Source organism: Monopterus albus, unplaced genomic scaffold (genome assembly GCF_001952655.1).
Source record: "Monopterus albus unplaced genomic scaffold, M_albus_1.0 scaffold40.1, whole genome shotgun sequence".
NCBI classification, from domain to species: Eukaryota; Metazoa; Chordata; class Actinopteri; order Synbranchiformes; family Synbranchidae; genus Monopterus; species Monopterus albus.
The window spans coordinates 2,858,318-2,872,924 of record NW_018127920.1 but is presented as its reverse complement, the minus strand read 5'-3'; the positions used below and the strand labels follow the sequence as shown (position 1 = coordinate 2,872,924).

The 14,607-nt window shown below is 40.0% G+C and overlaps 1 protein-coding gene across 1 annotated transcript in view; it reads right to left on the bottom strand.

Moving 5' to 3' along the window:
• Positions 1-14,607, bottom strand: part of LOC109959665 (voltage-dependent N-type calcium channel subunit alpha-1B-like) — a 163,498-nt gene that overhangs the window by 16,789 nt on the left and 132,102 nt on the right. Inside the window, 5 exon segments of the mRNA XM_020599203.1 lie at positions 2,934-3,041; positions 5,872-5,977; positions 8,288-8,384; positions 9,575-9,716; positions 10,345-10,481. Of these exon segments, the coding sequence (XP_020454859.1) occupies positions 2,934-3,041; positions 5,872-5,977; positions 8,288-8,384; positions 9,575-9,716; positions 10,345-10,481 (590 nt within the window).

Sequence of the window (14,607 nt, the reverse complement as noted above, 5' to 3'; positions counted from 1 at the left end):
TATTTTGTTATATTACACAGCCTTATGCTGGTTTACTGTTTGCACATTGAGAGCCGATGTACCAGAGTCAAATTCCTCGTGTGTCCGTCACACCTGGCCAATAAAGATGATTCTGAGAGATCTCACAACAGCAACTGGGAGAAGGAGCCCTTCAAATCTGAGAGACCTGAAGCAGTTGGCAAAAGAAGAGTGGTCAAAAATTCCAGTAGAGATGTGAAAGAAACTCACTGATGGTTACAGGAAGTGACTGATTTCAGTTATTTTTTCCAGAAGGTGTGCTACCAAGTATTAAATTGAGGGTGTCAATAATTCTGTCCAGTCCATTTTTGGATTTCTTTGTGGAATGGATCGGATTTGGCTTTTTTCTCTGCTTTTTGTGTTGTTCCAATGCAAAACAAAAGAAATAAACATGAGAATACCAAAGATTTTGTGATTGCAACAGTTTACTGGGAGAAGTGGTGTGTTATCTGACAGAAATGCAGGGGTGCCAATATTTTTGGCCACGACTGTACGTACAGGTACTGGCACAATTATACACATTCTCACCTGAGGGTTAGTCCACAAAGCAGGATAAATGAAAACACTGAGTTTGTTCACCCTGAATTGAGGGAAACTGTGAGTTTTCTGTTCCAGAAACAGAGATCACCTGAAATGTGAGTCAGTTACCACAGAAACTTATTCTGTCAATCTAACCTCCTCCCTGGCCAACAAACCCAGACGTTCTCTCTGTCTCATTTTTCCTGCAGAGTCTGAAGAACTATAACATCTAGTGTACATTACTATGACTACTGTAAATAAAGTAATTTGTGTGAGACCCTAATCTATTATGAATCATTGCTTATGTTGTTGGAGATTTTGTGAATATTTGAGTGAAAATGTTTGTAGTGCAGTTTTAAAGACTTGAAAATCTTAAAACTGGACTAACTACAGTTTAAAAGTAGTTTTGAATATGCATACACAGTAATCATAACTTGTTTTAACAGAATTTCAGCGACTGTTCAAATTCACTACATGTTAAAATATGCTTATTAAAAGCAACTGAGGAAGATTTTAAAATGTATCTAAAGATGTACAGTTATTTTAACCGTGATGCTTTTCCAACTGTAAATCACCAACTTCATTCTTACTTCGTCAGCCTTTGAGGTTACTGTAGACTACAATCAGAGGGCTATAAATAAACTTGTGTCTTATCTGTCTGATTTCTTCTTCTGCTGTGAACAGTATTTTGTCCCCACCACCTTACAAAAGATAAATATAATTAAATTATTGTAACAGACAGTAGTATCCCAGCCCTTTACCATCCAAGTCTGCTAAACAAATGAATGAGTGGAATATGCTGAATAAAATGTAACAGTGATGTGACTCTGTTCTGTAGCTCAGGCTCTTTCGTTGCTGCTGCTGTTGTGTAATTTGAAGATAAGTGTGTATTATCACATACTAATATTTATAGCTCCATTGGATCAAAATGGAGACGGTACTCTTTATTTACTTGTTGCCATGGTGAATTGTAGTAACAGAAATCCACTGACAACTTTTTATAGTCACCACACACATGCTAAACTCAGGTGGAACATACTCAGAGCTGACTGATCTAACTCTGACCAGTTGTTCTGGATCCACACAGTTTTCCATCTCTGGGTTAATCAACTCAGAGGTAAGGGTTAACCTCAGAGTTTGTTGAACCTGCTTTCTGAAATACATGCAAAAAAATGTGTTTGCTTCTGCTCCATTGATTTTGATTCTGCCCATTGTGAGAGTAGATTATACACTGACCAGCCAGTTTAAGGACACCTGTACAATTGTATGCACTTCAATGCAATAATTCTGCCTTAACATCTGTGTTTATGAAGCTCAAAATGTTTCAGTTTTTGGTGAAATTGTCCTAAATGCATAAATTCAATTATGTTTATTACTGGGGTCATAGTTGAAGGTGGCGTTGTACTGGACTACATTGTATTCAGAGGTGTTCCTAATATTCTGACCCTCTCCTGTATGTAGCTGGTGAGGACAAAAACATAGAGACACAAATTTAGATACATTAGGGCTGTGTGTGACATCCTTCTCTCATTCACTGCTCCCTACCGTATCTAAACAGCCATCACTAGTTTACTCAGTAGTGAACAGTAAACTGAAAGTTTGGGCATTGATGATCATCATCATTTTGCATCATCACTGAGAGCCTTACAATAGAATCCTTCTAAAATACCATGCACTGCACTGTTGGATTGTTAGCAGAAAATGGAAATGTTTATCAATTCACCGTAGAGTTTTTGAGGACACTATATAAAGGCAACATTTTTCACCTAGTTGGGACACGGAAATAAAACGGTGCAGGGTAAACAGACTGCTGTACATGGTAAACAGGGAGTGATTCTGGATAAAGATCTGGAGTCTCTTTTGGTGCCAGCATTTGTGAGAGCTGAAGTAAACAGTGAAACTTGTGGTCAGTTCTGTTCCAGAAGAAAGAAAACCTCATTGAGAAGCACATTTACATTTATAATGCATTATACTAACAACTGAAAATCCAACCTCAAAACATGTTAATATATTAGGGAGCAAGTCCATGAATAGAAAAAAGATAGAAAAAAAAAATCCCTAACTCATTACATCCTGTCACCATGGTAACCAGGGTAATTATCTAATGATAGTCTTTTACAAATATGGTGAAATATGGTGTGATAATTTACAGCTGAACTTCTACACTAAGACAAATGTGAGAGCTAGTTCTCAGTGAATACAGTCTGTTGTCTGTAGTGAAGGATTTTATCAAAAGCTGTCAACTGTTGTTGAGTGTCATAATAAAATATGGCCACAGATGTAATTTGTATAATATTCTACATTACAAAGAACTTCTCTTTAGTAGACAGAGATATTTAGGTCAGTGTGTAACACAGCTTGACCGGAAAGGATGGAGATGATGGTGAAATACTTACGTTTATGTGGTGTCACCAACAGGTCCATTGTCTTTTGAGAGAGGCTGGGCCACACTGTCGACAGCTCCTTCTTTAGCTCAGCATCACATAATCGCTGGGCTACCATACCTAAAAATCCATAGGCATAAAGAGAGACTTTTAATCTCCTTTATTAAAACATATAGATGAACTGCCAGTCACAGGACAATAGTGGTTTTAAAATAAAAACGAGCCAGTGTATTTTCCCATAATGCCATAAAAACAATAGTCATGATGATAATTTGACCCTCATATATGACAGCTTGACTATGAAAACCTATTGCTGGCATTTGAAATGATGATGATATCTTTATTAGTTGGAAGGTTTTTCAAGAAAAACAATAGACATGACAGACATTCAGTCCTTGGTTTAGGGGACTTCAGTGAGTGGACAACAGGCAAAGTGGTGAAGATGTCATATTTCTGCAAGCTTGTGTTCTGTTGATAAACTGCTCATACAGTTTCTTTTACTGGCTGATTGTTGCACTTCAGGTCCTGTGCTCTCCCTTTGCCCAGCTGTGAGTGTGTCTCTCCTCTCAACAGAGACTGACATAGAAAAATAAAGTGGAAAAGCAAAGTAGGATGGTCCATGTCAACCAGTGAGGTTACGCCAGGTAACAGTAAAGGGAAGCACACGGTGTACCACCTGTTAGGTTCCAACAGTGGAAATGCAGCTATAATGTGCAGCTGGAACATTGATGTCCCCACTGACAGACTACTGTTCTCTGAACAACATGTAGCTGCCCGCTAGTAGAGCTAGCTTGGTCAGGTAACGAGCACTCACGTCTCTGGAAACATCAGAACAAATTCTAAACTGGCATTGCCTGGATAGACGGACCACATATTGGCAGTCTAAGTGGTTACTTTATTGCCTGAAAAAATGTCGAACCTGAATGAAATTGCATAATACCAGTGCCACAGATGAAAATGTTAACAGCTTTGAGCCTGGCTCAAAATCTCTGTGATCAGGCTCTGTGCTGTCGCTGAATAGAGTAGCTCTTTCCCCAGCTGTGGGCTGTCACCTCGCTGGATTCCTTCAACCCCCGTCTCACACAGTGCAGTGTACTGCGTGACAGCATTCAGTTTCCATTGACAGTGAATGGGCAGCTGTCACTAACCCAGAGTTTTGTCCCCATACTGTATGGGCTTGGAGTGCTCAGCAGAGTAGCAGTGCACTCTGGCCACAAGGGGGCTCACATACAGTCAACAGCCTTTCCAATACTCACAATGATGAATAGTCATTTAAAATATTCCTGTATCCAAATTATGACCGGCATCAACACCAAAATTTAATCAATTGTTCCATGGGCCATACCCTACCTCGCCAAAAAATGTCATCCAAATCCATTCATTACTTTTTGAGTTACACTGTTAACAAACAAACAAGCAAACACATGCCAGCAAAAACATAACCCCACCCTTGGCAGAGGTAAAAAGTCAAAGAAACATTTTTTAACCAGCTCATCCTAGATTTACAAGACAAAGCAAACAAAGCTGTAAATAAATTGTGGCTGAGGTGACTCAGGCTCAGGAGTAGAAGACCATTAAACCACACATAACACTGTTTAGCACTAAAAAAAGCACTAAGTCATTTTCTCAATATAAAAATAACATTCAGTATACATGTAATACTGTTTCATGTTTTTACATTAATGTTTATATATGTAACATAATGTAAAATAACAGTATCAATCATGAGTCAGATAAATTTGGCAAAATTATAAAAGCCATAAGTGCCATAAATGAAGAGCCACTTGGGAGCCAAAAAAAACTCTTATTGCTGAGCTGAGCCAAATGATCTATTATTTATTTTCTACATTTTTTTTCTCATAACTTCAGATTATAAACAAATTGAATAGTCACAACAAGTCACAAGAAGAGACTTGACTAACAGCAGTGGTAGAAGAAGCATTCCCATCCTTAAGTAAACATAATACAATAGTTTATAAATACTCTGTTACAAGTAAAAGTAATGGACTCAAAATGTTACTTCAGTAAAAGCACAAAGTAATTATTATGCAGAACGGCACATTTAACATGAATGTATATCAGTCAAGCCAATCCCAGCTGATATTGGGTGAGGCACGGTCCACCCTGGACAGGTCGCCAGTCACAACCACACACACTCACACTCACTCCTAGGGGCAATTCAGAGTCGCCAATCAACCTAAGCAGCATGTCTTTGGACTGTGGGAGGAAGCTGAAGTACCCGGAGAGAACCCACCCAGACACAGGGACAACAAGTAAAGTCAATTTATTTTATTGTATTTTATTTATTAATTTTATGATTATACTGTAATTTTGTATTAGTATGTTTCAGAAAAATAACTAGTAACTAAACATAACAAATACAGTGGAGTAAAAAGTACAATATTTGCCTCTAAAAAGTAGTGAAGTGGAAGTATGAAGTAGCACAGAATCAAAATACTCAAAGTACAGTATTTGAGTAAATGTACTTAGTTACTTTCCACCAATGGCTAGCAGAATTTTTTAATCTTCTTTATCAATTAAACTAGCTTTTCCAACCATAACCCTAGTCCTCTTGATCACGTTCCTAAAGTCTGCACCCAGACTACTAAGCAACATCCTAGATAACTAAAATATCTTAGCTGAAGTTCAAATTAGTTTCTGATTATAATAATTATTATGTCCTTACATGCTTATAATCCCATTTTGATGCCTTATAGTCACTGTTTCCAGAGCCAGAGTAAGTATTTGTTGCTTTGATTAAGTACTCTGTGGCCTTTTCATTTCATTTCAGTTCAGTTCAATTCAATTCAATTCAGCATTACTCAAAGCGAAGTAAAGTTATTTGTTAAAGTTATTAGTTATTCATAAAGTATTGTCATTTCCAGAGACAGAGAACCAGAGAGAAGGTCTTTCTGCTATACTGTAATCATGTGCATTGTGTTTCTCTGACCTGAGGCCAATTTGATCTCCAGGGCGGTGCGAATCAGGGCCATCAGCGTGGAGGTGAAGTGGACGGTGTTGTCATCAGCGATAGGCATGTTCATTTTGACAAGGCGCTGAAGAAAGGAGATGAGTGGTAAGAGATAGACATTAGAGCACTGAATGACAGCGAACAGCCTGATCAGAACATCGAATCCACCAAGAGAAATCAATCTGTGTGCTGCTTTGATCAAATGTCCTCCATGGACTAACTTGAGGTGTTTTGCAAAATTTAGTTAAATTTGTGCAAGATTGGCCATATTGATAAAGTGTTACTGTGACTTAGTTCAGCACACAAAAAGCCTTCTCTACAAGTACATACAGAGGAGACAAACTAGACATTCACATTCACTGCTATTGGCTACGGTATGCACTACAGTACATTGCAAGTCAAAGTGCACTGGTGCAAGACTGACACTGACTGAAATAAAGGTGAGAGAAGGCATGTAACGCATAACCATGAAGGTGCCTCGACAGTCGCAGGAGCTCGACTCTGTGGTTGCCATCCTAACAATCCTCAACTTGGAGTTGAGGGGGCTGAGTATGCTCTACATGTAGAATGGCAGCTAGCAATAAAGTGTCCATTCCACCAAGCCTGGAAAGCCTTAGCAGGAAGACTTTGTAGAGGACTAATGGCAGCACTAGATGCACATAGAAAGCTGTGGGATTGTTGCTATAAGAGTTGAGCTCCCCTGAACACAAAAAGCATTCACCTACATGTGCTATCAGTGGCAGTGCAGAAAATAAGAAAGACCAGAGGTCAGAGTGAGATGGGGATGGAGAGCTGAGGGACACACACACACACACACACACACACACACACAACCACACTAATTTGCATGTTGTCACACACTCACCAATAAATACATATACACACTGCTATGGGCTCTACAACCAATTACAAAGACTGCAATATCCACAGCTAGAAATTTCTAAAGAAAAGTAGCTTCCTAAGAATTCAGGGTAAACAAGATCCTTTATTATACTGCATACGTAAAGAGAATGTTAACCAGATTTTATTTGTAAACATTTTTACAGCCTAATACAAAACTATGAATAAGTTATAATGTGTCCATATTAAGTTTAAATGACCTCGTTCACACCTGACATCAACATGCAATCTGCATCTGGATTTGTTATCAGACATGACATCTGATTACAGGCCTTTGCATTTTCGCCTGATATTACCATCTGGGTTCTGCCTGTGAGTCAGTTACAACACGCACTATCACAGAGTCAGAGTTAGTGGACTAGTGCTCAGCAAACAGTGGGCAAAGCAAGAGTCACATGATAGACAAAGACAGCGGAAGGCATTAAGCCTCCAGTAACAGCTGGCCTTAAAAGACTGACTTCTGTATACAAAAGGAAAATCTAACATGATGACCACAAACAAATGAGTCTTTGTAATATGAAAATTTGATCATTTGGATAAAAACACAAAAAATGTAAAAGTTTCACAGAGCTTTATGGGTAAATTATTTTCATGGCATTCTAATGGTCATACTTTATGGGCATAAAAACATGGAGGCCAGAGGAGGTCTGGAAAACTTCTTTTGCCATAAACCCCCACTCAGCTCTAACTGGCACAGAATAAGCATGGCAGGCATCTGAAGACTACTTTTTTCTGTAGCCTTCTTAACTGTGTTACGCGTACTGTATACAGCTAATCAGAGCCAGGGGCTTACCAGTACTACTGCTAGATCTACTGTAGATACTGACCACATGCTGTATCAAAGTCTGGTTCTCATTGATCTCAATCAGTATTTAGCAATAAATAAAACAATGAATAAATACAATAGAAAAAATAAAAATCACTTTGACATATTTTGACAATGCTGTACAGCACTAGCATTCAATATATACACGCACACAAATATTTCCAACAATGGATAGACTGAGATGAGATGAGAGAAAGAATGAGAGGGGCAGCAAAGACAGAACCACAAAGTGAAAAGAACACAGAGAAAATATCTCACCCCACAAAAAGGCTTCACATAAACATACTCAGACGCACGCACACAGACAAGCAGACATACACACACACACACTGCTCCACAAAATAAAACCCTACAGTACCATTCAAGGAAAAAATTTTAATAAGGGAGCAAACGTCCTCCATAAACATGTCTTCATCAACTTAAAGTGTTCTTAGCTAAGCTCTCTTATTACTGTTAGTGATGGGTATTAGCCCACACAAGCAGCTATGATCAAAGAAACTTTAAGACAGCAAAGATGAGGTAGGGGCCTACACCAAAAATCTCAGTGCTAGCAAAACAAAGTGAAGAAACAAGGGAACACTGCAGAGCACAGACATTGGCCTGAGTTCGCGCCAATGGGAAATAGGTTGTTGAGCACAGGGAAGAAGGTGGAGCAAGTGGAAGGTCTACCTTGTAGGCGACTCTTGGCGGACATTTCTTTCCCAAACCTAAGGGTGGGGACATGTGGAGCAGCATCTGATACATATCGAGGTACTTGATACGGCCACTTCACAGGGAAGGAAACCAAACATAAACAAAATGCAAACAGAGAAGGATGGGGAGTTAGAGGAGGAGGAGAGGAACAAGGGGAAGAAATCAACACAACAAGAGAATAATGGAAAGGAAAAACAGAAATCTGTTGTTAATAGATTTCCTAGAGTGAGATGTAAGGTGGATGCCATCCTCGGCCGCTGTGTTGGGGCTCGGGGATGCATCGCTGTGGAGCTCAGGATCCCTGAGAGTAAACATAGAATGATAAAGAGTGAGTTTGGTGGAAGAGGGGAGGAGAGGAGAGAAGAAAGGGAAGATGGGTTGACTGAACACACAGGATGCTGATGAGAGGGAAGAGAAATGACAGCACTGTAATGGGGATGTCTGCCTCAGCATGCTTGCAGACATCCCACTGATACTTCAACCAGGGTGCACAGAGACAAAGGTTTCAAAGCCAGCCCGACCTCTCATTTGGGTCCTTCACTCATAGCCTGGCCTTCCTCTAGCATCCATCTTCATAAGAACATCAAGTAACATGAGGCTTTTAATCTGATTCAGATGTTTTAAGGATCTGAATGTAGTGAGTAAAATATTTTCAAGGTTCTTGTTGTAATAAACTGAAAGAAAAAGTAAGTAAAATGTGTCTAAACATTAGAGACAGGAGAAAGGTGGCATGGCAGGCGGCATGTTGGGACAATGCCATGGCTTTGAAAGCTTTATTTCCACTCCGGCATCATCAACCAAAGCCAGTCAGATTGGAGGGGCGGGTGCTAGTGTAAAAGGCGAATTCATTGGTGCACAGCCATTCAGTTATAAGTCTCTTGGCATAGAGGTACACAAAGCACCCTAGTGACAGAAATGTCTGGTATTTGCAAACCTTGTATGCTACCCTATTAGGGCAGTTCTTCCCTAAGCCAAGGGGGGGTGAGATAACGCGTAACAAATTGTACATATCCTTATAGGAAATCCGTCCGCTGCGGAAAAGAACAAGCACATAAATAAACAAACATTCAGGACAACTTAAAATAAATCAATGATCATCAGTGGGCTGACTGCACACAACAAGGTATAGGAACAAGGCCTGCGTATGAGGCCTTTTTCAGTCACCTTAGGGGAGGAGAGGAGAGGAGTAAGGTTAGGTTGTCTATTCGCTCCACTTTACTTTGTATGCTATTGTTTGGGGCTCAGAGTGAGGCTTGAACATACCAAGCTGCCGGGTCATACTCGGCCCAAACCCGGATGAACTCATCGAGATGATGAGGCCCCAGGATGGAGGAGTCCCTGGTTAGGTACTCAAAGTTATCCATTATGACAGCCACAAAGAGGTTCAGCATCTGGAACACACACATGGGGTTGAGTTGACACCGGTGTTTTGAACTGCTGCATCAGCATTCAAAGCAGACCTTTTGAAAATGTGGAGCAAAACCAGCTCGTCTCAGTGGCAATAGCATGACCAAGCAAAGCACTAGTGATGGCACTAAGCAAATCTCTAATGTAGTCAATATGAAGTAGCAAAATGAAGGCCTTCATTTGAGGGTGCTCCTGATAGTGACAGCTAGCTTCTCTCTGTAGTGATGTAGACCATAAGCAGCTGACTTTGAAATGATACCTTTACAATGTGGCAGTGATATTATATACATTTTTTGCTACTCACTGTATGGCAAAGCAAACTGTCTTGGCAGTGAGGTAATAAAGTATAAGATGCATTTTCTTTCAAATGAATGTTTTCAAAAAGCTAACTTAAAAAGCATTTTAAAAAATCTTTAGCTACTAAATAACAAAAACTACATGTTTAAAAATATGGCAGTGAGCTAAGATACGTCAAATTACATGTATTTGCACCCCAGTAAAATCACTGAAACTAAGCATTCTGCAATGACAGCATGACCCTACAGTCCCATCTGAGAGAACAAACCACAGGACAGTAGTTAGAGAGTATAGCTGCTACACTGGTGCTGTGTTTCAGGACTGACCAGGAAGGAGCAGAGACACAAAGTAGAATTAGGCAAAATCGCTGCCACTCTCTTGCCCATGGGTCCCTGATCGCTCGTCACAAGTTCGATGACTCAGACAGGACAACATGATCTCGTGCCAGGCCTCACCAGTTGCACTCCTGATACAAATTAAAATACAAACAGACCAATGAACAGAGAAGCTTTGATTGAAGAGACATAAAGCACTGGCAGCATTTAGTTCTGTCCCAACAGCACAAAACAGGCTGACATTTGGACGTAAAATGAGAATTTCACAGTGACCTTGCCTGGTAACATAAAACAAAAAATAAAGAATTTCATTACACCTGATGTTACATTAATGCTTCTTGCAGAAAAAGTCCAAGTTACTGAATTCTCATCAGTGCTCAAAAGTAGCTTCCAACACAACTCACCCACTTGACATTGGTGTGAAAAGCACAGACAAAAACACCATTACAGAAAAGTTGTGTAGAAAAAATATGTGTCTCTGTAGGTCTTTGTGGCTCACAGTAAGAAGCTAGCTGAGAAAACAGGTTTAGACCCTTTAATGCTTTATTAAGTCGCCTAAAATAAAAGTAATCTACCAGCAGTTTCCACTGTTCTTATGGCGGGATGTGATAAAAATGACAATTTTAATGGAGGTGTGTTGATGGGGAACTCTTACAGTAACTCCAAATACAAAACTGGATATGTTGCATACTGAGGTCCTTCCTGGCAGTCTCTTGTATTTGATGATATGCAGCTTCTCAATTGTGTGTTAACCTAATGGCTGATATCCAAATATTTATAGAAATTCAAATGAAATGAATAATTCATTTCATAAAAACAAGAACCATTTGGCCAAATCTCCAGTGGAACATTGATTGTTCCAGCCATGGATGGCATAATGTTTCTAGGAGAGGGATTGTGACAGGAAATTTAAATTCAACATAAAATCCAAAATACAAGCCAGGAACACTGCAACAAAATTCTTAAGACGGTGGAGCAACAAACTCCAACCAAAGAAAAACCTGAGTGGTTTTATACATATATAGAGTATATACAGTATATATATATATATATATGTAAAGCTTCTTATACCTGAACAGTAGCATGAGAGCCTGGAGGAAGGTACGGAAGTTGTTATGGTGATTAATAGCTGTTTCCACATTCAGTTCAATGTTGCCAAACACCTACAGCAGAAACACAGTGAGCTAAATGGATCTGTATCGTCTATCAGTGTGCAATTAATGTTTTCAACATTCAGGTGACATCATTTTACTGGTGAACACCGTTTAATTATCATGACCTTTGTGATAACAGCAGAAAGGCATCACACACCTGCATCCCAATGATGGCATAAATGAAGAACAGCATAGCAATCAACAGGCAAACATACGGCAGGGCCTAAAGGGAACAACAGAAAACAAAAACACACTCAATTATAAACTGAGTTATTCCAGGCATTTTTGTGTTTGTGTGCAGGGAGACACTACATGTATACATTTGTGAAAGTGTGCATGTGGATACTAGTATACAGTACATGCAATATGTATGTGCACTGTATGTCAGTGAGTGTGTGTGAGCACCTTAAAAGACTGGACGAAGGTCCACAGCAGGATACGGATGGTGTAGCCCTGTCTGAGCAGCTTAATGAGCCGAGCGGCTCTGAACAACCTCAGGAAGCTCAGGTTCAGAAGCCTGTCCTGTGAGACACAGACAGGACGTCTAGCACTTACCATCCAAATACTTGTATTACTCACTGATAAATGCACATGTAATAAGTCACTTGAGCTGGTTTCAAATTGTCAGCTGGTGACATGACAACCCCCTTTAACATGGAACCTTGACCAAAGACATATTAGGAGATTATTGGATTAATCTCGAGTTTGTTTCAGCATTTGTAAATTCAGTGGCATATTTATACATCAGGACTATAATTCTACAGTATCTCATGATGTAAAAGAAGCATTTGGCATGGACTAGGTTCAGGTTTTAAGCTTGTCCTAAAACAATACTGGCATGCCCGTCTGTACATTAAATGAATATGTACAATGGCTTTGGTGTTGCAGTAAGTTTACTGCCCATACTGGCTGAAAAGGCTTCTCAAAGCTATGTCAGTATAAGCAATAGAGGACAAAATCCACACTAAAGCACACAGAATATAGGGTTTCAGCACTCTGTGTTTGACGGATCACGTGGGGCTCCTCCACAGTTGTATTTTGTTACAAAATTCCTGTTGTTCAGCAAGAAAACACTTGGGGCTCTATTTTCCTGTAACAGGGCACAGTGTCTAAACTCCAGGCGCAAGGTGAATATGGGCGTGTTCAACAATGTTTTGCAATCTTGGTGACCACAGAAGCAGCGCACAGAGCACAACATGGTGAGCAGGTGGAGTTGGGGCTGGCTTTAGTTCTGTCCAATCAAACCAGCTGCTCTCATCTCCTTTAAAGAGCAGAGAAGAAACCTGACTGACTGATATCTCTGACATGAGGAAAAGGAAATTTTCTTTCCCTGTATCTTCTTCTCCTACCAGTTATATTCCATATTCTGAAATTGTGATGACAAAACGATTTATGCAGAAGTACTGCATACTCAGTATTCTGCTGATATCACTGCCCAGCTTTTGTGCATGAAAGAAAATCTCTCATCCTGTAACCAGCAGCAGTTATATAGAGTAATTTACTCACAGCTGCATCCAGTGTGCGAAATCCATAGGGGTCTCGCATTTAACCTTATAAACTTTCACTGTTTAAAATACTACAATATTGTAATCCCTGCATTTATGGTGAAACTGACTGTGGTTTGCCAGAACGCACAGCTAGTGGATGTGTCGGCCACTTTATCTCCACCTACAGCTGCTTTCAAAGCTGATCAAACAGCCATAAAATGCAAAAACAGACACAATATATATCCTCACTGTAGTGAAGACAGTACGTCTGTGTGAAACTTGTTCCTTTGAAGAAACTGTAACTTAACAGTGACAGCAGCCACAGTGAGGTGACTTGACCTGCTGGGTTACAGGATCAATCTGTCTGTCTGAGGGATGTTTGTTGTGTATCTTGGCTCATGAGCTGCTTTCATGTGTTTTTATGTGTAATTTTTAACATGGATATGGATTCCCAAACACTGACTGCAGATCACCTCTGAATGCTGTAAGAACAGACGGTGCATCCTGACACCCACCACTCTGTTTGACTACATTCATATGTGTAGCCACACAGCGAGGACTAGTTTATTTATCATACATAATAATAATCTTTCTAAATTATCACACATACAGTATTTCAATTCTGCAAATTTCACAATAGCTATACAATTACTCAGGGTGAATATCAGCAGATCAGTTGTGATTTAAGGCTTAATTTTAAGTTGGTGTATCCATTAAAATACATTTAGGTATCTGATCCAGTCCTTCCCAGCCTACACACTTGTCGGCAAAACTGCAAATGCACCTGTGAAGTGATAAGAGCTGGTCTGAGCAGGTGTTGTCGTTATTGCTATTTTGGTTCAAAACAAGCACCAAAACTGCACTGCGCTGTCTAATTAGCAGACGGGGCGCCTTGGCTGCACCTCTCCTCCCACCTCAACGTAAGCACATTCATTCATGGCAGGAAAATACCAAACACCCCAATGTGCAACAAGAAGTAGACATGTGCTCGAGGAAAACTGCACTGCAAATGAGGTGACACAGGAAAATAAAGTCCTTATTGTCAAATGAATTACACTACACTACAGTACACAGAAGGTACATCTGCTGCTCCCATGCATCTAACCACACACACAGTGACACACACAGGTTTCATCTACTCTGTGTTAAAGGTGTCATTCAGTAAATTACACTAAAATGAGCATTGCTTGGCTGGAAAGAAAACCTGCTGACTCTTGGTCCATCATTAACCATGATCGCCTGCCCCTGCTCTGAAACATTCTCATACTGCGATCTAACCTTATTATAACATGCCGCAGTGACCAGAAACAAGCTGTAGCGACCCACTGTAAACAAACCCAACTTTGGACCAAAGAGCACACTGCTGATTCAACATTTCAATCATCACAGTTAGAGTGGTACTGCTGAGCTTGAGAGAACAGTAGTGTGTGCTGCTGGAGGAGCTTTGTGGAGTCTGAGAAATAACCATGATGATATATCTTTAGTGTAATTTTAGTTTGAGCTTGGATGCAACAAAATAGAAAGCCTGTTACACACTGGGTTGCCTGTTTGAAAGGCATGGCTGTTTCCAGTGCAGTGAGGGTCTGGCAAAAGACGCTATAAAGTTGCATTATGGG